At 37.8% G+C, this 23,860-nt stretch overlaps 1 protein-coding gene across 1 annotated transcript in view; it reads right to left on the bottom strand.

Annotated features, from left to right (window-relative positions):
* The window catches only part of LOC106088317 (developmental protein eyes absent), a 96,236-nt gene extending 78,091 nt beyond the window's left edge, over positions 1 to 18,145 (bottom strand). The window contains 1 exon segment of the mRNA XM_013253785.2: positions 16,959 to 18,145. Within this exon segment, the coding sequence (XP_013109239.2) occupies positions 16,959 to 17,012 (54 nt within the window). The 5' untranslated portion in view covers positions 17,013 to 18,145.
* Positions 18,146 to 23,860: the final 5,715 nt, after the last annotated feature.

The raw sequence follows: 23,860 nt of genomic DNA, 5'->3' as shown, positions 1-23,860 counted from the left end.
TATACATACATACATACAAAGTTTTTTTTTTACTTTCATGAATTCTTACTTCCCTTACACATAGAAAGTGAATTTAGCAAAGGATTTCTTTACACCCATCGCTTACCATTGTGGTCATGGTTGCCAGATTTTTTTGAGACAGATCTCCAAAATTCCGAACAAATTCCCCAAACAAAAAGAAATCCAATAAAGAAAAAAGCCCGGATTAAAATTTTTTATAAAAAATTAGGTTTTCTGCCAATGGCCAATTCTGCCAATAAACTTACAGTGACAAAATTAAAATGCATCATTAATTTTGTCACTGTAAGTTTATTGACATTTATCTTAAATCTCTGGATGTCAAAGTGGGTGGGAAAAACATTAGCCGAAAGTCGATTCCACATACGAACGGTTCGGGCAAAACAAGAATTCTCTCTATTGTGCATTGTGCGGTCCACTGGGCAATCAATTACAAACGGGTGTGAGTTCCTGGAATGTCTGAAATCCCTGACAAACCCTGATAGAACAGCATCAAACGACCCACATTGCGAGGCAAGGGAGGCAATAGAGTTGGATATCGTACTGTCCTCAATCAACGCCATCGCCATTACTAAAACTACCCATTCCTTTGGGAAAGGGTACTAAAACTACCCTTTCCTTTGGGAAAGGGAACTAAAATTACCCTTTTCCTTTTTTGAAAGGGAACTAAAATTAACCTTTTCTTTGGGAAAGGGAACTAAAATTAACCTTTCCTTTGGGAAAATGTACTAAAACTATTCTTTCCTTTGGGAAAGGGTACTAAAACTACACTTTCCTTTGGGAAAGGTTACTAAAACTACCCATTCCTTTGGGATAGGGTACTAAAACTTCCCTTTCTTGTGGGAAAGGGTACTAAAACTACCCTTTCCTTTGGAAAGAGTACTAAAACTACACTTTCCTTTGGGAAAGGTTACTAAAACTACCCTTTCCTTTGTGATAGGGTACTAAAACTTCCCTATCTTGTGAGAAAGGGTACTAAAACTTCCCTTTCTTGTGGGACAGGTACTAAATCTACACTTTCCTTTGGGAAAGTTTACTAAAACTACCCATTCCTTTGGGAAAGGTTACTAAAACTGCCCATTCCTTTGTGATAGGGTACTAAAACTTCCCTTTCTTGTGGGAAAGGGTACTAAAACTTCCCTTTCTTGTGGGACAGGGTACTAAAACTACCCTTTCCTTTGGAAAGAGTACTAAAACTACACTTTCCTTTGGGAAAGGTTACTAAAACTACCCATTCCTTTGGTAAAGGGTACTAAAATTAGCCTTTCCTTTGGGAAAGGGAACTAATACTACCGTTTTCCTTTGGGAAAATGTACTAAAACTACTCTTTCCTTTGGGAAAGGGTACTAAAACTACACTTTTCTTTGGGAAAGGATACTAAAACTTTCCTTTCTTGTGGGAAAGGGTACTAAAACTTCCCTTTCTTGTGGGAAAGGGTACTAGAACTATCATTTTCTTTTGGAAAGGGTACTAAAACTATCCTTTCCTTTGGGAAATGGTACTAAAATTACCGCTTCCTTTGTAAAAGGGTACTAATACTACCGTTTTCTTTAAGAAAAGTTAAAGGTACTAGAGTTACTCTTTCCTTTGAAAAAAAGTAAAATAACTATCATTTTCTTTGGGAAGGCCACTAAAACTACATTTTCCTTTGGGAAAGAGTACTAAAACTACCATTTCCTTTGGGAATGGGTACTAAAACTACCCTTTCTTTTGGGAAAGTGTATTTAAACTACCCTTTCCTTTGGGAAAGAGAACTAAAGCTACCCTTTCCTTTGGGAAATCGTACTAAAATTACCAATTCCTTTGTAAAAGGGTACTAATACTACCGTTTCCTTTAAGAAAATGTACTAAAACTACCCTTTCCTTTGGGAAAAGATACTAAAACTAAACTTTCCGTCAGGAAAGGGTACTAAAATTATCCTTTCCTTTGCGAAAGGGTTCAAAAATTACCCATTCCTTTGCGAAATGGTACTCAAACTTTCCTTCTCTTTAGGAAAGGGTACTAAAACTATCCTTTTTTGTGGAGAGGGTACTAGAACTTTCCTTTCCTAATAGAATGTTTACTTTAATTACCTTTCCTTTGAAGAAAAGGTGCTAAAACTACTCTTTCCTTTGGGAAAGGGAACTAAGACTACAATTTCCTTTGGGAAAAGAAGCTAAGACTACCCTTTCCTTTAGAAAAGTGTACTAAAACGACCCTTTCCTTTGGGAAAGGGTGCTTAAAACTCCCTTTACTTTGTGAGAGGGCACATAAAATACCCCTTTCCACTAAAATTGCCTTTTCCTTTGCGAAAGAGAACCAAAACTAACCCTTTCCTTTAGGAAAGTGTTAAAGCTTTCCTTTGAGAAAGGGTTCTTAAACTGCCCTTTCCTTTGGGAGAGGGCACTTTAACTACCCATGTCCCATGGGAAAGGGCACTAAAATTAGCCTTTCCTTTGAGAAAGGTTGCTGCAAACTTAAATTTTGAATAAATTTCGCTTTGGAAAATAACATAACAACATTTCAATGAATTTTCTCTGAAGACAAAATCCCATATAATTTTCTGTAGGAAGAAAACTTCAATGAAATTTTCTCACAATATAAAAATTTTTATCAAATTTTCAAACAATAAATTTTGAAAAAATTTTAACGAAGGCAATATATTTCTGCATATTTCTTATGTTAAATTTTTATTAAAATTTTTTTCTGAAATAAAATGTGTATTATGTATTCTTAAAAGACAGCAATTTCATGAAGATTTCTTTAAAGAAAATATGTTAATATATCTTTAAAGTTTACATTTCTATGACATTTCCTTTCACAATTTCAATGAAGTTTTTTTTTTTAGACAAAATAAAATAAAGTTTTTATATTTTTTAATAACGATTTGATTATTGTAATCTTTATTTTATAGCTTATTTAATATGAATTCAGGTTCAGAGCCGGGTTTTTCTACACAAAACCCCTATCTCCATCCTATTTAGTTTTTTACTACAAAATACACCCCCATACACTTGAATCTCTGCATGAACGGCGCCCGATTCGCTTGTTGTTTAATGTTTTTTTTTTAGTTATTGTTTTATGTATGCGAATTCGTTGGAAATAATTTATTGCATATTTAAGGTTTCTTTTACCTTAACTTTATAGTTTTGTGCAGTTGTGTCTATGCTGCCTGCCAATGGCGTTGGCACTGGGGAGCCGGTGTAGTTGACTCTGCGAATATGCAAGCAAGCACTACAAGGCAGCACCACCAACATCACCATTACCGCATGATTTCCTGTCACATTATGAACACTTTTATGGATTTCAAAGCAACGCAATGACTTAAAAGCGATCAAAAAGCAACTCAACATGGTAACACCATGTTGGCTTGCATACAACGCTGACCAGCTAACATTGCTCTTAGAGGGGCTTACTTTCAAGTTTAGAACAAGAACCAATGGAACAAAAAAAAAAACAAACTAAAACAATCGCTCTTTGAGGGATTTAGCAAAGCTTTGATGTTAAAAAGTTGTTCGCAATGTTAGGGATTATATCATGGTTCCATTGATATACCGCCCTTAGTAGGGCTAACATAATTTGTGTGTTTAAAAAGAAAAATCATTTTCCGGTTTTGGGCTCAATGACAACAGTTTTCTTATGACCATCTGCGCCTTGCTTCACGTGGGTGGTTACAACAAAACGCACCTAAATTTGAGAACAAATTTATTTAACCACAACCCGCTTTGTTTGAGGGCAAGATGAGATGTTAAATGTTTTGTGTGTGTGTGTGTTTTTTTGGCAAAACAATTCCACTTCGAAGGCAGTTAGGAGCCATCAGCGACCACATAGGGTGTTGCTTATATGAAAATGAGTCTCGGCAATAAGCAGTCTAAGGAAGAAAGGCCCACATTAGAGCCACATTATTATGTAAACAAAAAACCCACACAATGTTCTCGCCCAACTCATAAAGGAAAGTGATCCAAAAAGCAAGCTGAAACATTACACCACACGCTGCCACACCATAAAATTAGCCATCACCAAATTAAGTGGCAGAAAAGCACAATCACAATGTGATATCCGCCGTTCCGTAAATCAGTTCATTTGGCTGCTCTCAACAAAGGAATCCTTGCTGTGTACGACGCCTTTGGCTGTGGACTCTGGTCTGTAACTGGCACACTAATACTCACTCACTCACACCCAAACATATCCGCTTTCTACTGCAGCATGCATCCATCCATCCTCTATGGTTTTGCTCAAAATGGAGAAATTTTAATTGCGCTTTTTCCAACGTTTCGTTGTTTGTTCTTAACTGTCCGTTGTGTTGGTGCAATCAAATGGATTGTTCCTTTGTGTTTTCGAGTTTTTGGAAGAAAAAAACAGAACCAGCAGTTCCTTTTCAATGGCCTTCATTTTGATGTTTTAAAATTTCATTTACTAACAAACCATTTGCCATTTTTTCTTGCCTCCTCCTTAATGCCTATGTCCCATTTTCCACATTCATTTCTGGTTTCAGTACCAAATGGCGATGAATTCATTGTCATCGCCTTGTTATATGTTTGGGTTTGATCCTTTTTATCATTTGTACATCGAAGCAAAGTCATTGAAGGATTCGGGACATCATGTTTTTCGGGGCCCAAATACATTTGAAACTTCAATGAAATTTCCTTTAAGGGCAAAATTTCAAACAATCTTTCTAAACACAAAAATCAACAAATTTTTCCCAAAGCCAAGAGAAGTTTTCTCTAAGAACAACATTTCACAGACATTTTGCTTAAGACAAAATTTGTGATTTCCCTCAAAGAAAAGTTCAATGAAATTTTGATCATTTTGGTCCATGTTATACCTACGGAGGCTCTTCCCGGTGTTCGGATTAAAAGTGCGGAGGTCGTGGATACGATTCCCACCAGAGGCCTGTTCTGTCGCTATAGTGGTATCACACTGGACTAAAAAAGTCAAAATGAGTGTGTGTAGAAAATGGACTATTACTCTAACATAACCTATATGCCAATGTGTTCCAACCAGTACCCTTCACGTCGCCAAATAAAAGTTCGCGTGGAGTTTCTTAGAATAACCCTTGTTTGAACCATTACCTTCTGTCCATGCATTTGAGGAGGCTTCTCGGATTTATGTTTGCAAAACCACCTTTTAACAAAGAAAGACCCAAGATAGAGAGGCTTTGCAACTCCTTAACCGGACTTGAACGCAGCAAGTGTTTGTTCTTCTTATCCTCATAGTCATCAAGACAGTTTCCACAGTTAATTTTTTTGAAGGACTCCCGTCATAAGGCCAATATTGCATTGCCCGGTTATGACTTCTGTAATAGTTGTCAATGACCTCTTGCCGAAAGGAAGCAGTTCGCCCTCCTTTTACGGTTAACGGCAAGCCAGAGAGTCTGGCTAATCCAACATGCATATATAGATTTTTAACTTAACATCTTCTCTGCCCTGAGCATCCCCTCTACTAAGAACGCTCGGAGTGGAGATCCCTTACTTATATATCTTTTTCTCCTGTTCGTGTCTTGGAGAATCATCGAAAACCAAGTTAAAGCTATGTTATGCGCCAAGCCCCTTCAAATTCAAGGCCTTGAACGTGTTGATATATTCTTCTTAAATCTTGAGTTGGAGGATCGGGATTTTGATTGCCTTCATCGATTATGAGAAAAACTATATACAGTCGAAACCACACAACTGTAATACGCTTTAGTGAAAAATTCCGCTTAAGTAAAACTTGAAGAAAGAACCATTAATTTTTGGTGTTATTCAATGGAATTAAATTTGCTTAAAAAATCGGCTAACTAAACATACCGCTGAACTGAAAAAGTTTTTACACCCCAAACTCCATTTTCATATGAAACTTAAATCGCATAAGTGATTATTTCTATGGAAAACTGTCTGAGCTTTGAAAATTCGCGTCATAAATAAAATTCGCAACAACATATTTTGATATATCGCAAATGATTGTCTCTGACTTTTCAAGAGTTTTACTGAGCATTGTTCTCTTTCAACTCACGTTATTTCATACATAATTAATATGTTGAAGTGAAAATTTGCTTGCAGTTATGCTTATATCGCTTAACAGGAACCTAATTTCACTTATCCGAACTACGCTTAACTGAAAATTACGGATACGTGGCACCAAATTGGTGTATTTTTAGCGTTTCATTTATCCGGTTTCGACTATACTTATTGAAGTGCATCGGAGTAGACACCTAATCCCGTTGTGAGTGCTTCGGTGAAGACCGAAGCCTCAATGTCCTCAAACATGTAAATGCAAATTTGACCATGAACAATCTATCAAAGAACAGGAGCAATCTTCTCAGATATCAATGTGTGCTGTCCGATTCATGTTTTTTAAGCTCAATGATACAGGACCTCCATTTTATAGCCGAGCCCGAACAAAGTGCCGCAGTTTTTACATGGCATAGTACCTAATAAATGTTACCAGCGTCAGAAAGGGTTAACAACAGCTGAAATTGTTTTCTTATGTTCTCGCCATGATTCGAAACCATGCGTTCAGCGTCATAGGTGTATATGCTAACCTCTGCATTACGGTGGCCTCCAGTTCTAACACAACATACGCCTTCCTATCCTCTAATTAGGGAAAGCGTGTCCTAAAAATTCTATCTCAATTTGGTCCCCACCTCTTCCTCAGTATCCTGAACAAGCTTTGTGCAACTTTTCAGAAAAATGTCTTTAATAGACTGCATATTCAGCTTCACTTTCAAACCAGCCTGCTTGTGGTCACCAACGATCATGTTGTTAATACGCAGGCTAGTTTTTGGACCTTCTCAAACTCCCTAATAGTCTACGAGCCATTCATCATACAAATGGGCCAAAAAGCGCACAGCCTTAGTAGAATTTTTTATACCCACCACCCAAGGATGGGGGTATATTCATTTTGTCATTCCGTTAGCAACACATCGAAATATCCATTTCCGACCCTATAAATTATATATATTCTTGATCAGCTTCAAAATCTTACACGATCTAGCCATGTCCGTCCGACGGTCTGTCCGTCTGTTGAAATCACGCTACAGTCTTTAAAAATAGAGATAATGAGCAGAAACTTTGCACCGATTCTTTTTGTGTCCATAAGCAGTTTAAGTTCGAAGTTGGGCTATATCGGACTATATCTTGAAATATACCCCATATATACCGATTCGCCAATTTAGGGCCTTATGACCATAAAATCCACATTTATTATCCGATTTTGCTGAAATTTGGGACAGTGAGTTGTGTTAGGCCAGTCGACATCCTTCTTCAATTTGGCTCAGATCGGTCCAGATTTGGATATAGCTGCCATATAGACCGATCTCTCGATTTAAGGTCTTGGGCCCCTAAAAGGCGCATTTATAATCCGATTTCGCTGAAATTTGACACAGTGACTTATGTTAGGCTTTTCGACATCCGTGTCGTATATAATTGAGATTGGTCTATATTTGGATATGGCTCCCAAAAAGACCAATATTTTGTTCTACAAAGTTAAACAATGACTTGTACTTATTGGACCTCTCAATATCCGTGTCGAATTTGGTCCAAATCGGATCATATTTCGATAAAGCTGCTAAATATATTATGCATTTTTCACCGGATAATGACGAAAGGTGGTTTTTATATATACTCGAGGTGGTGGGTATCCAAAGTTCGGCCCGGTTTTCTTATTTGTTTTATAGTCCTTTTCCAGTCCATAAAACTTACACATATGCGGCAATTATCTCATCGACACAATCTCTCATATAATTCCCTGCACAAATCCTGTATGCGATGGATACAAAAACCTCTTCATTGGTTACAAAACCGGTATGGAAAAATCAGTACTTTAGTACTTTTCTCACCCGAGGGGTACCAAAGTACCCCAGCGACAAATTTAGTACCTTTTCAAGCACAACGAATTTTCCGAAAAATTCTGATGATTTCGATCTTTTGTCGTTGTAAGAGACAAGAAATTCTCACTTGATGAAACAAGTCAAGATAAAATAGGGATATTCACTGTTACTAGCTCGAATCATATCTGTCTGACTGTCGAATTTGCGTTATGGGGATCGTTTGGTGATTGAAAGGGGCAATATCAATTTATATTTATATTATTTGACTAATTAAGCCTCTAGAAAGCTTTGGGAGAGTAGCTTGGAAACTTGTCTCCCAATTTCTATATGAGATTCGTGATCTACTCCCAAAATTTAAGTCTAATAAAGTACAGATTCGTCTATATGTTTGTTTGGGGGTTTTTGGGGTGGGGCGTTCCTCCTAGGTACTGGGGTCAAAAATTGTGTTTTTGGGTAACTATCAACTTAAAGAACAGCGCGAAAACTTCTCAGTCGACATTTCCTTGGGAAAAGTTTTTACTATCAATGTACAATTAAAAATTTTATCGCTGATCTAATCTCGGATACACCGCAAAGATGGCGCTGCTTTGTCATCGGTTAGGATTTTATATTAAGGGTCCAAGAATTTTTCTACTGAGATTTTTTTGCGGTTAGCTTTATCATTTTCATCACCATAATTTGGAATATCTCACATCTCTGATTGGCTGTTGTAATCTGCAAGCAGAAGTTTTCCAGAGAAATATTTTTGATTTTTGTAATGGCCTTAATTTTCCATTCCATAGAGATGTTTTGCCTTTTTCAATCACAACTATCGAGCAAAGATGACTTCTTTTCATTGAGTGAAAATTAGTTATTTAAAAGGCCCTTTTTATCCCCCAATCACTGTCTTGCCTGGCCCATGTTCATACGGTAGTCCTAAAACTCACCGTTGCCATTGACGTTTATTTATTATATTTTGCTAACGATTTTCAGATGAGCTGACGATGATGTTGATGTCGACGATAATGATAATGATGAAGTTAACGACCATTGCTGTGGTGGCTGTGCTCCTTGCTTCCCTCGTCACGTTTTCCGTGGTTTCATATTTCAATGAGTTCTTCATTTCGGGGTTTCCACAATAAATGCAGCAGACGAGAATTTTTCAAAATGTAATGAATTCAGTTCAATTTCGTTTCAGGCAGTTTTTGTTGAAAATAATCGTACAAAGGACAGATATCTATTGTCAACAGAGACAATCATTATTTTGTTTTTTTGCAAAAACCATTACAAACAAATTCTACTTTTCCCTTTTGGGCTAGATAGCAATTTAAATAAATCAGCTTTCTTCTTCTGCTTCTTTCGCCTCAAAGGTATTCAAATTTCCCTTTTTTAACGTTTCAAAAAAAAAAACAAAAACGCCGAGTTCAGAATACAGCCGCGTATTAGCAGCTTCATTACAACTTTTTGTGGTTAATAAATAATAATAATGAAAAAATGCCAACTAAGAAGTCGGCAACGACAATGACGAGGTGACTCACGTTTTTTTCGTATTCTCCATTGTGGTATATAGTCCTCCATTTACGCTGTGTAACACTTGTATGGCGCCAGCAGTTTAATTCATGAATGCATTTGCGAATTGCTTTGAAGAGAGCTAAGCTCTCGCCCTAGAGTCAATTGTTTGCATTCTTTTTCGTTATCGTTTCTTTTTTTTGCTGTGAACAGCACAAAGGTCTTGGAAATGAGGATTAGAGATACAAAGTTCATACCGATTATATTTTTCTTTTTTGGGCAAATTTTAATCAGTTATTGGATACCCTTTGAAAGCAAACAAATCGAAAATTTAAATGAAAATTAAAAAAAATACCTTAGAAGAGGAAATTAAAAATTGCTTTAAATTTAAAAACTTTTATTAAAAAATTTAAAAATAACAAGAATTAAAGCCAAATGTTTAAGCAGGACCGTAACTATCGTGGATCGTATAAGAATTTGGCAAGGATGGTGAAAGTCAAAAGTTCATATCGCCTATTCATCTAATTCGAGGAAGCTTAAAGCAGCTGCTGAAGAAGTCAAATTGGGGTATTGGTTTATGTGAAAGGTGAATCAGTACACCCAGAGAAAAATTGATACCAAACGTCCTCATATCTGGAACTGGTATTGGTTTTAATACCAATCGGTTATTAGTTTTAGCACCAGACCGTCATTGCGATTTGGCTGGAAACAAGAAAGCTACCGTACTTGCACAATGAGCGATTGCGCAAACACAAACATTGTCTGCTGAATATTAGTAACGAATTGTTGATGCAAATTGAAGAAGTATGTCGAGGGGTTTAACTTAACTCACTGTCCCAAATTTTGATGACATCGGACAATAAATGCGCCTTTTATGGGCCCAAAACCTTAAATCGAGAGATGTGTCTATATGGCAGCTATATCCAAATCTGGACCGATCTAAACCAAATTGAAGAAGATGTCGAAGGGCCCAAATTCTGTCCTCAATTTTGGCGACATCGGACGTATTTGCCTTTTATGGGCTCAAAACCTTAAATCGAGAGATGGGTCTATATGGCAGCTACATCCACATCTTGACCGATCTGTGCCATATTGCAGAGGTATGTCGAGGGGCTTAACTTAACTCACTGTTCCAAATTTCAGCAAAATCGGATAGTAAATGTGGCTTTTATGGTCCTAAGACCCTAAATCGGCGGATCAGTCTATATGGCAGCTATATCCAAATTTGAACCGATCTGAGCCAAATTGAGGAAGGATGTCAAAGGGCCTAAAACAACTCAGTGTCCCAAATTTCCTCAAAATCTGATAAAAATTGTGGCTTGTATGGGCCTAAGACCCCAAATCGGCGGATCTGTCTATATGGGGGCTATACGAAGATATAGTCCGATATAGCCAATCTTCGAATTTAACCTGCTTATGGACACAAAAAGAATCTGTGCAAATTTCAGCTCAATATCTATATTTTTAAAGACTGCAGCGTGATTTCAACAGACAGACGGACGGACATTGCTTTGATCAATGATCAAGAATATATATACTTTATATATATTTATTTATGTATATATATATATACTTTATAGGATCGGAAATGGATATTTCGATGAATGTATATACCCCCATCCTTCGGTGGTGGGTATAAAAATATTTACAAACAAAAATAATTTGGTTTGAAAACACTTCGGGTCAGCTACCCCGTACGCAATTCTTACAAAAAAAAATATATCAAATGTCCCTAGAGATTTCATGTTATGACATTTCAATTTCCTTTTTAATTTTTTTTTTTTTCCATGAAGAGAAACCGCAGAAAACAGTGATAAATTCAAATTTGCCCATGAATATTCTTTTTAAGAACAGCTCTGAGATTTCTCTCATATCAAGGCAAATTTTGCCCATGAACATTCCACTAAGGAACAGGAACAAACTTCTCACATATCAATGAGTGCAGTACGATTCAAGTTTAAGCTCAATGATAAGGGGCCTCCTTTTTATAGCCGAGTCCGAATGGTGTGCCGCAGTGCGACACGTCTTTGGGGAAAAGTTTTACATGGCATAGTACCTCACAAACGTTGCCAGCATTAGGAGGGGAAAACCACCGCTGAAAATTTTTTCTGATGGTCTCGCCAGGATTCGAACCCAGGCGTTCAGTGTCATAGGCGGACATGCTAACCTCTGGGCTACGGTGGCCTCCATATCAATGAGTACTGTCTAATTCAAGTTTTAGCTCAACGATAGACAATAGTGACGATTTTAAAAGGCCACGTCGGGATTCTACATAAAAAAGTTTTACACTGAAGGCACTGTAATCGCCGCCAGTTACAGTAAAGTGGTAACTACCATTAACAAATTTTAAGATGTTGTCTTCACCATTTGAACTCAGGCGTTCAGCGGCGCGGTGGTCTCCGATAGCGATTAAATAGAGTTAAAAAAATCGATATTTTCCCAAAGACAAATCTATGACTTTACGAATACCTAGATTTTATTTCTGACTTTCTATTTTATTCTAAGCTGAAAGAGCGAAGCCCTGAGATTAAAATTTTAATTTGGCTTCCTACTTGATGGTATCATAGCATCTTTTGAATGTTATACAATATTGTGGTAAACTAAGACCGCCTGCATTTGGCCAATGGCCAAGACTAGCATTGATCTAAGTCCTTTATCATTGCAATACATCTTACGGCTTTTAAATAGTGAAATGTGCATTTTTCAGGTGATTAGGATTAACCATCCCCTTTGTCATAACTTTGACTACTGTTTAATTACAAAAGTGTGGATATTGCTGAAGTTAGACAGGCATGGATATGGTTTACCATTTGACCAGTAGTTTCAGCAATTATTAAATACTGATGAACCAAAATATTATCCTTTTCTGCTACCACACACACACACTCGCTTATAGTTGAGGTTTGAGAAATTGACCTTTGATTTTAAAGGATTTTATCGAAAGGCAAATGAACAACCATTCATGTATCCATCAATCTTTAGGCAATTGCTGGTACTACTCTTTCGACCACATTAATTTTGTATGCTGCCAAGAAAATCCGATAATGAGGGCAAATTCTAAACAGAAGCAAAAAAAAAAAGAGAAAAAATCCCAACAAAAGCATTTCCAACAAACAAGGATGTGTTTGATGGACATGATCCTTTCTTGTTGATGGTGTTGTTGCTGTTGCTATTGTTGAGTTTAAAGCATTGTGGTTTAATTCCCTCGAAATGCCAAACAAGGCTTCTTTGTTTGTCTGGTTTCTAGGGAATCTTTTTGTTGTAGAATATTTAGTGGGTCAGGTTTTTGAACTGGCTGATGACTGGTTTCCTTCGTTTTTTCCATGGACCCAGACAATGGCTGCGAAGACAGTGTTGATATGCTGATGACAACATTCCATGGAGGGATTTCTTCATTATTAAATGAATTGCCTTTTGCCAAAGGCCTATGGTATCAACCATTAAAGATCTGCCAAACTGTTCATCACTGTCTCATGCTGCTGTCAATTTGTCAAGTATTAGACAAAAGTTCGAATATGAATATCGCCTTGTTAGAACCACTAAAGGACGAATCAAGGATTCGCTATGATGATTTTTTCGTCAGCAGAGATTCTTTTTTAAGGGAAGTTTTATTTCAACTGTTCAAATACAGGTGCTTTGCGTTTTTTTTTTTTCTTTCATTTGCTGTATCTTCAACCACGACTCCGCCTACTCCATTCAAGTCCCTGCTGGTGCGTTGTTCCCTGCTGCTTGGCATCTTGGTATGAGATATTTGTTTTATTATTGAATTGTTTGTTTTGTTTTCCATGGCTGTGAAAATCATTTAAAAGCCTTAATGCTCTTTGTGCACAAACACAGCTTTCTCGCTCCTCTTCACTTCATTGTTGTCCTTTTTCGTTCTTGCCATTTATTTGTCAAGTACACAATGTTGGGAGTGCGTTTGGAAGTGAATCTGGATCCTGGAGTCTTGTGCAAACGTTGCTAACCAACAACTGTCATCTCTCAGGGCAACCCCCAGTCCGCTTCGCGTATGAGCTGCCTCTCATCCTTGATAGAGATGAGTTTGAGAATGATGATGTTATAGTTCCATGGGACTAGAGGATGTGGTGAGAGTCGAGCAGCCGCTACCGTTCATTTTTTTTTCCTATGCTTTGTCTTATTATCATTATACACTTTTTTCTTTGTTGTTGTTATTATTGGTGTTGTTGTTGTTTTGTAATCTGAGCCATTTTCAAGAACGCAAAAATTACTTTAGGTTTTGTTTGCCAAGCAATTTCCATTTTCTATGTGTACGCTATAAAACAAAAATCTCTCCTTCTGCTGCTCTACTGCCTATGCGATGGCAAAGCGTTGCTAGGATGCAAGCACAAAAAGTGGATAATGATGTTGCCAATACAAATGGCATACCTTAGGAATGTTCGTATTTCAATTGTATGTTTCAAATTAAAAATTGCCAACATTGAGGAAAGCCTTCAAGATCTTTAAGCTAAAAGTGTTGCCAAATTTCTAAGTATAGAACTTAAGCTTTGACTGTGTGATAATGTCCCATGATGTTTAAAAACTTTCTTTTTTATCACAACAATTCCAGGTTAGTTTAGGTAAGAGTGGCAGTCCTTTACGGACTCACTTAGACAATTTGAAGTCCATTGTGATACCACATTGGCGACAGACCAAGGCTTCTGGCGGGAATCGAACCCACGACCCCTGCACTGGTAATCCAAGCACGCTACCAACTCGGCTACCGGGGCCCAGCCTACTAAAATTCCATAAAGAACAATAAAATTATTACAAGTTTAATCCCACATTGCAAAAATACAAATTTGTCAAGAACATTGCAAAACTTCTTACATATCAATGAGTGCAGTCCGATTCAAGTTTAACCTCAATGATAAGGGGCCTACTTAATATAGCCGAGTCCGAACTTCTCCCCACCTCTTTGGGGAGAAGTTTTTACATGGCAAAGTACAAATGTCGCCAGCATTATGAGGGGATAACCAGCGCTGGCAATTTTTTTCTGATGTTTTCGCCAGAATTCGAACCCAGGCATTCGGCTTTAAGGGCGGACATGCTAAACTCTGCGTTTCGGTGGCCTCCTTCCGATTTCAGGTCTTAGGCCCATAAAAGGCACATTTATTATACGATTTCGCTGAAATTTTCGACAGTGAGTTGTGTAAGGCCACTTGGTATCCTTCAATTTGGCCCAGAACAGTCCAGGTTTGGATATAGCCGCCATATAGACCGATCTCTCGGTTTAAGGTCTTGGGCCCATAAAAGGCGCATTTATTGTCCGATTTTTCTTTTCTTTTTTTGACACAGTGACAAAAAGACCAATATTGAACCAAAATTGAATTGTGACTTCTATTTATTATTTATTCGGGATGTTTCGCACGGAAGCGGACATTCCAGGTGAAGTTCCGCAAATCATGGTCCTGTTTTCGTCTGCGTGGATCGTCAACGTTAGTGGGGTCCGATTTTTATACCCTCCACCGTATGATAGGGCGTATATTCATTTAGTCATTCCGTTTGCAACGCATCGAAATATCAATTTCCGACATTACAGAGTATATATATTTAGGATCGTCGTAAAATTCTAAGACAATTTGACGATGTCCGTCCGTCTGTTGTAATCGCTCTACAGCTCTCAAAAATTGAGATATTAAGCTGAAATTTGGCACAGATACATCTTTTTGATGTACGCTGGTTAAGTTCTTAAACGGGCCAAATCGGACCATACTTGGATATAGTTGCTATATAGACCGATTTTCCGATAAAGGATCTTATGCCCATAAATGGTTTATTTTTCATCCGATTTCGCTGAAATTTGAAACAGAGGGTTAATTTAAGCCTCCTGGCATCTGACATAAATATGGATCAAATTGGATTATACTTAAGTATAGCTGCCATATAAACCGATGTCCAGATAAAGGGTCTAAAACCCATAAAAGCTTTATTTTTTATCCGATTACGCTGAGATTTAAAACAGTGAGTAGTTCTAAGCCTCCTATAAAAAGACCCAAATATGGTTCAGATCAGACTATATTTAGATATTGCTGCCATATAGACCGATCTGCCGATAAAGGGTCTAAAGCCCATAAATTCTTTATTTTTTATTCGATTTTGCTAAAATTTGAAACAGTAAGTACCTTTAGGACTTCCAACAACTGACCTAAATATGGTATGGTGGTATATGGTACTATATTTAGATATAGCTGCGATTAAGACCGATCTGCCGATGAAGCCCATAAAAGCTTTATTTATTACCCGATTTCGCTGAAATTTTAAACAGAGGGTAAATCTAAGCCTCCTGACATCTGACCTTAATATGGATCAAATCATACTCTATTTATATATAGTTGCCATATCGACCGATCTCCAGATAAAGGGCCTAAAGCCCATAAAAGCTTTATTTTTTAACCGATTTCGCTGAAATTTGAAACAGTGAGTAGTTCTACGCTTCCTAACAAACATATGGCTCAGATAGGACTATATTCAGATATAGCTGCCATATAGACCGATCTGCCGATAAAGGGTTTGAAGCGAATTTATCCGATTTCGATTAAATTTGATTGCTGTTTAAAATTTAATCGAAATCTTAAGGCCCTCGCCATCCGACCCAAATATGGTAAAGATCGGACTGTATTTATATATAGCTGTCATATAGACCGATGTGCCGAATAAGGGTCTGAAGCTCATAAAGACTTTATGTATTACCCGATTTTGTTGAAATTTTGAAATTTGGGTGCATAAGTTATACAATTTTCATCGGATTGTGACGAAAGGGGGTTTACATATACCCGAGGTGGTGGGTATCCATCCAACATCAAGTACCACACGGCAAATTTCTTTCTGAACAGAGATATTCATTCTTAGCATGTCATCTGTCATCAGTGATTTAATATAATTTTGGATAATAAGAAGTTGATTCCACAAAGAGGTTTTATTTTATCGAAGAAATATAATAGGTTAGGTTGAAAAGAGGGTGCAGATTTTAATCCGCCCCATGACACTATGGACATATAGCTTTAAAAACTAAAAAGTAACCTCAAAAAAGTTAATTTTTTCCATACCACTCCCTTAAACTGGTTCATGTCTGGTATCGTATCCCCACCTATGTACCGGTGTCTGTTAGCCGTGCAATGGCATCGGAAATGCTCCAACGTCTTATCATCTTTCCCACATGCCCTGCATATGCTGTCACTTGCCGCACCGATTTTGTATAAGTGAGCTCATAGTCGTAGGTGTCCCGTTATGACACCAAAAGCAATACTGACCTCCTTCTTACTTCCTTTCATTAATAGCCTCGTCCTCTCACGATGCGGATCACGCCATAGGGTTTTCACCAAGAAGTGTAATGGATAATAATATATATGCCGACGATGTTTTCGAGGCGCTTAACAAATATTTCTTTGACTTTTTGAATTAATGCCACAAAATATATTTTCCCTTGCCTCCTTACTTTGGTAGAGCAAAAATACACAAAAATCTCTAATACAAATCTAAGTTGCTTCAAAACCGGTATTTTTTGTTAATTTATGTATTGATTGATTTGTTAAGTCAATTAACTTTAACTTTTGAACATCCACATACATATACATACGAGTATAACATACATAGTTATGAACGTTTGACTAATAGTTTAGCACGGATGATTTGTGGAGATCGATTTAAGTTTTGAAGTTGACTCACCTTGTAGTAATCCAGTGTTGAATAATTTTGATAGCACGGCACATTATACAACATAGTATAAGAGTTGTATAATATTTCACCGTGAATTGATTTTAAAACGGAATTTTTTGATGGAGTTGATTAAAGGAGGTTATTGCTGCTATGGGAATGTTGAGTAGAGAGAAACTTTAGATATGCGATCCTCATATTGTATGGCTGAAGAGGTATGGTTAAATTATTGGGTATTTTTAATTATATATTTTTTCTTTTTTTTTAATTTTTTTTCTGGGGTTATTAAAAATTTTTAACACTCAATCATTTCTTAATATGGATTTTCGATTCAATGGCCATTGCTCTTTTGATTTCATATTTTTTTGGTTTCAAATTTGACTTTAATTGAATCATTATATTCGACGGGTATGCCATAAAACACTGCACAAACTGCCATAAATTCCACCATCTACATATGTGTTTGTCACAGTGTATGCCAGCCAGAGCTTGCTGGGCGAATTTATTGCATTTAGACTTCGAATTCGTTGCGAATGCTACTCGGTGAGAATTTGACACTTGTGTTGACAGCTGTTTGAAATTGAAATGGAAATTATTGTAGGCAATTTGGCATTAGTACTTGGGTATTTGAATTTTTAAACATAGCTACAGGGTAATTAATACCCAATTTAAAGCATATTTTACTTTTTTGTTTTAGTTAAACCATATTTTGTTAGTTGGCACCACTAAATGCCTGATGTCGGCCAATAATTAATGGCAATTAGTTGCATGTTTTTGCCTATGTTGCATTTGTCTGCAATTAATCCATTCTCATGATGGCATTTACTAGGGTGAATTGTTGGGGTCACTGCTGCAATGCCGCCGGCGATTTTAAAACGATTAAAACGGAAACGTTTAGATTTTTGTTTTGTTTTTGTTGATGGTGTCAGTAATAATCACCATCTATTTTATGGGGTTTCTTCTGACATTTATTGAGCATTTAATGAATTGCCTGCCATGGGCGCTTGTTGTTTGGAGGGAAAATTAAAAGATTTTGTGTGCTAATTGGTTATAAAGCGGCAAACGGTTATCTTTAGCATCGAACAGGCGGACGGTTGATCGATCCGGCGTTCGGTCGGTCTAATCGCTTGGCTATCGTTTTATGCTTTTGCTGTTTCAACGATTACGTTTTAACCGTAACTTCTCAACTGAATCGCAGCTAAACATTCGCATGTAATTTGGCCAAGCTTTTGAGGTGGTGGCACCATAGTGTGGTCGTTTCCAACATGACAACCTACACATTAACACAAAAATCCATGATTACAAACCCTCTCTATCAACTAAGAGCGACAGGAAAAAGTACTCAGACAGACGAACGAGCGACCAGTGTTGAACGAAACGAGTTAGTCTTCATTTAATGTGCGATAAGTACCAATACGATACCAAAATGTGTGCGAATGAGTGTGCTATAGGAGTAGTGTAGTAGTAGTGGTGTGTTGTACACACATCCATGCCTGTCAGCAAATGAGTTGAACAACTGAGTGACTTTTTCATAGATTTATAGAGATGCCACATTTATCAATATCTAAAGTCCAAAACTAAGAAATGTTGGTTTATTTTGCGCATACGGGATGGAACCACAATGGTACAATAGAGAGATGTGCGCGTGAGTTATTATTTTTGTTCACGTTTTCGAGACAAAAATTTTATTCATGCACTTTTTGATTTGCGAAGAAAGCAAAAACAATTGGCAACAATGAGTCTCGTGAGTTGTAAGTATTAGAGGTGTGCACGTGAGTAGTCGTGCATGAATCACGACCCACAACGCTTATCACGACTCACGAGAGAATCGCGAATCACGAGACATGAAGTCGAGTGTTGCCGTTTTTGGTAGGTTCCTGTCAAAATTGGTAGGTTTTTATTCTCTTGGTAGCAACCTACCAAGACCAAGTAGACCGACCTCAAGTTTTGGTAAAATGCCATAAGTTATTTACTAAAAAATCGCTGGGGATAACTAATTTAACGCACCACGTTCCCTCAAGAAGACGACTTCGATATCTGACAATGTCAAATACTTAGGTGTGACCTTGGACAGGAAGCTGAATTGGAAGTGTCACATTCAGGAGCCAAGTTATTTACTAAAAAATCGCTGGGGATAACTAATTTAACGCACCACGTTCCCTCAAGAAGACGACTTCGATATCTGACAATGTCGAATACTTAGGTGTGACCTTGGACAGGAAGCTGAATTGGAAGTGTCACATTCAGGAGCGTACTGAGAAGGCTCTCAGATGTTGGGTACTATGTAAACGGGCCTGAATCCGAGGATAGTCCACTGGATCTACAGGAGCGTGATTAGACCAATACTTACTTACGCCTCAGTAGTTTGGTGAACTGTTATGGAGAAAAAGTGCAACATAAGGACCATACAACAGGTTCAGAGAACATGTTGCCTTGGCATAGGCGGCGAGATGAGGACCACGCCACTAGCGCTCTGAAGACTATTCTAGATATCCGACCCACTGACATACAGATTAAGTGTGAGGCAGCCACTGCGGCTATGAAACTTAAGGCGATGGGAGAATGGATTGAGAATGGGAGTAGCTCATACCATCGCGGTATAATCGAGGCGACGATAGGAAACCTAGAATTAAGGGAAGAGGTTTCTGATCGGATACCTGAGACGAACCTTAAAGACGAGAGCGAGGCACTGCTGCCATCTGCAAAGTCTTGGATTTACGGAACCCTAGTACTGCCATCTGGAAGATCATGTTACACGGATGGATCGAAGCTAGAGGACAAAGTGGGCCTGGGGGTTTACATTGAGAACCCAGGGACTGAGATCTGTTTTAGACTTGGTTAACCCGAAGCCTTTCGGGTCGACGCAGTCCAAGTTAAGGGAGTGGGCGACAAATGCGCACGCAACATTGTGGAACAGCGAAACGGGCAGTAGGACGGCGAAAATCCTATGGGGGGATACTGATCGTGAGAAAACGAGGCTATTACTGAAAGGAAGCAAGAAGGAGGTCAGTATAGCTATTGGTATCATAACGGGACACATAGGACTACGAGATCACTGATGTAAAATCGGTGCGGCAAGTGATAGCATGTGCAGGGCATTTGGGAAAGATGATGAGACGTTGGAGCATTTCCAATGTCATTGCCCGGCTTTCGTGGCTAACAGATACCGGTACTTAGGTGGGGGCACGATACCAGACATGAACCAACTTAGGGGAGTGGTATGGAAAAATTACAAATTTAATATTTTCTTTTTCGAGGTTACTTTTTAGTTTTAAGAGGTATCTGTCCATAGTGGCATGGGGTCGTTTCTGTGTATCGTGAATAGTGCAGAATAAAACCATGGATTTGAGGGGCCAATTACAGTTACAAGGAGTCCCACTTTTTAAAATTTCAGAGAAATGGCCGTAAGTTCTGAAATTGATTATTGTTGTGCGTTACATGTTATTAGTGAAAATATACCAAAAGTTTCCACAGGTTGCTCTTAATGTCATTTTCTGCTGACACTGCTGAAAACGTATGTTCTAAATATATACTGAAATAAGATCGGTTGATTAATTCACCTTTTATGGGTTTTATATATATCCAAATCTGAACCAATCTGGGCCAAACTAAACAAGGATGTCGAGAAGCCTAACATAACTTACTGTCCCAAATTTCAGCGAAAACGGATAAACCATTCAAGTTTTATGGGCCCAAGATCTTAAATCGAGAGATCGGAATATATGGCAGCTATATCCAAATATGGACTCATCTGGGCCGTATTGAATAAGGATGTCAAAAGGCCTAACACAACTCACTGTACCTAATTTTAGCGAAATCCGGTAGTAAACGTGGCTTTAATGGGCCTAAGACTTTAAATCGGAAAATCGGTATGGGGGCTATATCAGGACAAAACAAGTAAAGGCATTAAGTTCGGCCGGGCCGAACTTTGGATACCCACCATCTCGAGTGTATATGTAAACCTCATTTCATCACAATCCATTGAAAATTCGATAACTTAAGAACACAAATTCGGCACGGATATTGAGTGGTCTAATAAATATAAGTCACTGTTCAATTTTATAGAACAAAATATTTATCCTTTTGGCAGCTATATCCAAATATAAACCGATCTGAACCATATTAAGGTCGGATATCGGAAGGCTCAGAACATCTCACTGTTCCAAATTTCAGCGAAATCGTGTAATAAATAAAGCTTATATGGGCTTCTGACCCTTATCGGCAGATCGGTCTATAAAGCAGCTATATATAAATATAGTCCGATCAGTGCAATATTTAAGTCGGATGTTGGGAGCCTTAACCTACTCACTGTTTCAAATATCAGCGAAATCGAGTAATAAACAAAGCTTTTATGGGCTTTAGACCCTTTACCGGCAAATCGGTCTATATGACAGCTATATCTAAATATAGTCCGATATTTACCATATTTGGGTCCTTAATTGGGGGGTCTTAAACTACTAACTGTTTAAAACTTCAGCAAAATCGACTAAAAAATTAAGCTTTTATGGGCTTCAGACCCCTTATCGGGAGATCGGTCTATATGTCAGCAAATCTATATATATACAGATCTAATCCAATTTAAGGTCAGATAGTGGGAGACTTAAAAGACTCGTTGTTTCAAATTTCAGCGAAAACGGATAAAAAATGCTTTTATGGGCTTCAGAACCTTTATCGGCAGATCGGTCTATATGGCAGCTATATCTAAATATAGTCCGATCTGAACCATATTTGGGTCAGAGGTTTGAAGGCCTAAAACTACGCACTGCTCTCAATTTCGGATAAAAATTAAAGCTTTTAATTGCTTCAGACCCTTTATCGGCAGATCGGTCTATATGGCAGCTATTTCTAAATACAGTCCGATCTGAACCATATTTATGTCAGATGTGGGGAGGCTTCAAGCTATTCACTTTTTCTAATTTTAGCGAAATCCAATAAAAATAAAGTATTTATGGGCATTAGAGCCTTTATCGGCAGATTGGTCTATATAGCAGCTATATCCATATATGGTCCGATTTGGCCCGTTCAAGAATTTTACCAGCGTGCATCAAAAAGACGTATCCGTGCCAAATTTCAGCTCAATATCTCAATTTTTAAAGGCTGTAGACTGATTACAACAAATGGACGGACAGACGACGGACGAACAGACACACAGCCATCGTTAAATCGTCTAAGAATTTTACGACAATCTAAATTATATATTGATATTTCGATGCGTTGCAAACGGAATGACTAAATGAAAATACCCCCGATCCGTCGGTGGTGGGTATAAAAAAGTGTTGCAGACGTTTTGGTGGACACTGTTAGTGACTTTGGCGAAAATGGCATATTAAGAGATTCTCTGCGAGATACGTCAGCAGATATGCCATATCAGTGACAAAATTTAAATTATTTTAAAGAAGCCTAATGGGGAAATACTTCCAATTCAAAAGAAAACCATCTGGCAATACTCTCACATTTACATTGTGAAGGAGAGTATCTTTCTTCTTGTCTCCAGGGATTAGTGAGTGAGTGAGTGAATGCTCACACGCATTCACATTTTCATACTGCATTTGCAATAAGAAGTTTGTTTTTGTTTTTCGCAATTGTTTGTTGTCTTTATGTTTCTGTTGGTACTTTCTGCTCTTTGTTGTTATTTTTTTTTTAATGTACTCTCAACATGAGCAGACATTTTTTTGGCCGCTTATTTGCCATGTCTATGTCACGTTGTTGTTTTTATTTTTCTTTTCTTTGACTACAGAAAAACAATAACATTTTAGCCATGGCACAGCATGACACTCCGCAATACCGCAAATGGCACAGCAACGAAACAATTTTTTTTTTGTTGGGGCGGGATTTGTTCGCTCATTTTTCGCTGTTGCGCCTATTTAGTTGCTCTTTTCGCTGTTGACTTTGCCCTGCAGAATGCCATATTAAAAGCCATTTCATTGTTCAAATTGAAGTCCTTGCTGCATTCAATAGAAATTCCCCGTTTTTAAGGCAAACAAATGTACGTTGGCATATTCATAAGACTAATCACTGTCATCGATTGTTGTCCTTTTGTTGTTGGTGTTTGTTGGCATGCCTGGTGGTTGCGAACAATATTTTGTTTGTGTGTTTGTGGGGATAAGCAGAAAATCAAACAGTTTTATAGACTTCCTTTAAAATGAGAACCTTCTAAGAAATATTGTGGAAAAAATACTTTTTTAATTCTTGAAAATATTTTAACCCCTTTTAGTTTAAGAGGACTATTAAGGTGTTAGAGCGCTGCAGCGATTCGGATCTCTTTGCAATAGATGCTGTTCGAAGATCGCCGTGACTGGCTAAGATTGGCTCAGTAAAATCCTGGTTATTACACCAAAGCGTACACCGCCTTGATTCACTTTTCTGGCAAACCGAAATTCATACAAGATCTTGGGCCCCTAAAAGGTAACATTTTTAACCGATTTCGCAAAGGCTTAGTACTGTGAGTTCCTGGACCTTCATAAGGCGTATTTTTATTCGATTTCGGAGAAATTTTGAACCGATTTTGACCCTCTTCCTCGCCATTATTGGCGAATATGGTACAGATTGAGCCCTATATAGATATAGCTGCCATAGAAACCGATAATTTCACAATTTTGTTAAAATTTTGAACAGTGAATAAGTCAATTTGACAACCTTGTTCAATATAGTCCAGATTGGTGCATATGTGCCAGATTTAAGACCTATATGTGCCCATATAGGGCATGCATTACATTTTCTACGAATATTGGAGCATTGAGTTGTGTTGTACTCCTCTACATCCCGGCCGCTATGGTTTAGCTAGGACCATAATCTTCTTATATTTAAAAATCATTTTGTGTTTGTTTGTTTGTTCCGTATAGACTCAAAAACGGCTGAACCGATTACCTTGAAATTTTCACAGATTGTGTAGGTTTGTCAGGAAGAAAACATAG

This window comes from Stomoxys calcitrans, chromosome 3, assembly GCF_963082655.1.
Source record: "Stomoxys calcitrans chromosome 3, idStoCalc2.1, whole genome shotgun sequence".
Lineage (NCBI taxonomy): Eukaryota > Metazoa > Arthropoda > Insecta > Diptera > Muscidae > Stomoxys > Stomoxys calcitrans.
This window is presented reverse-complemented; position numbering and strand designations above follow the sequence as displayed.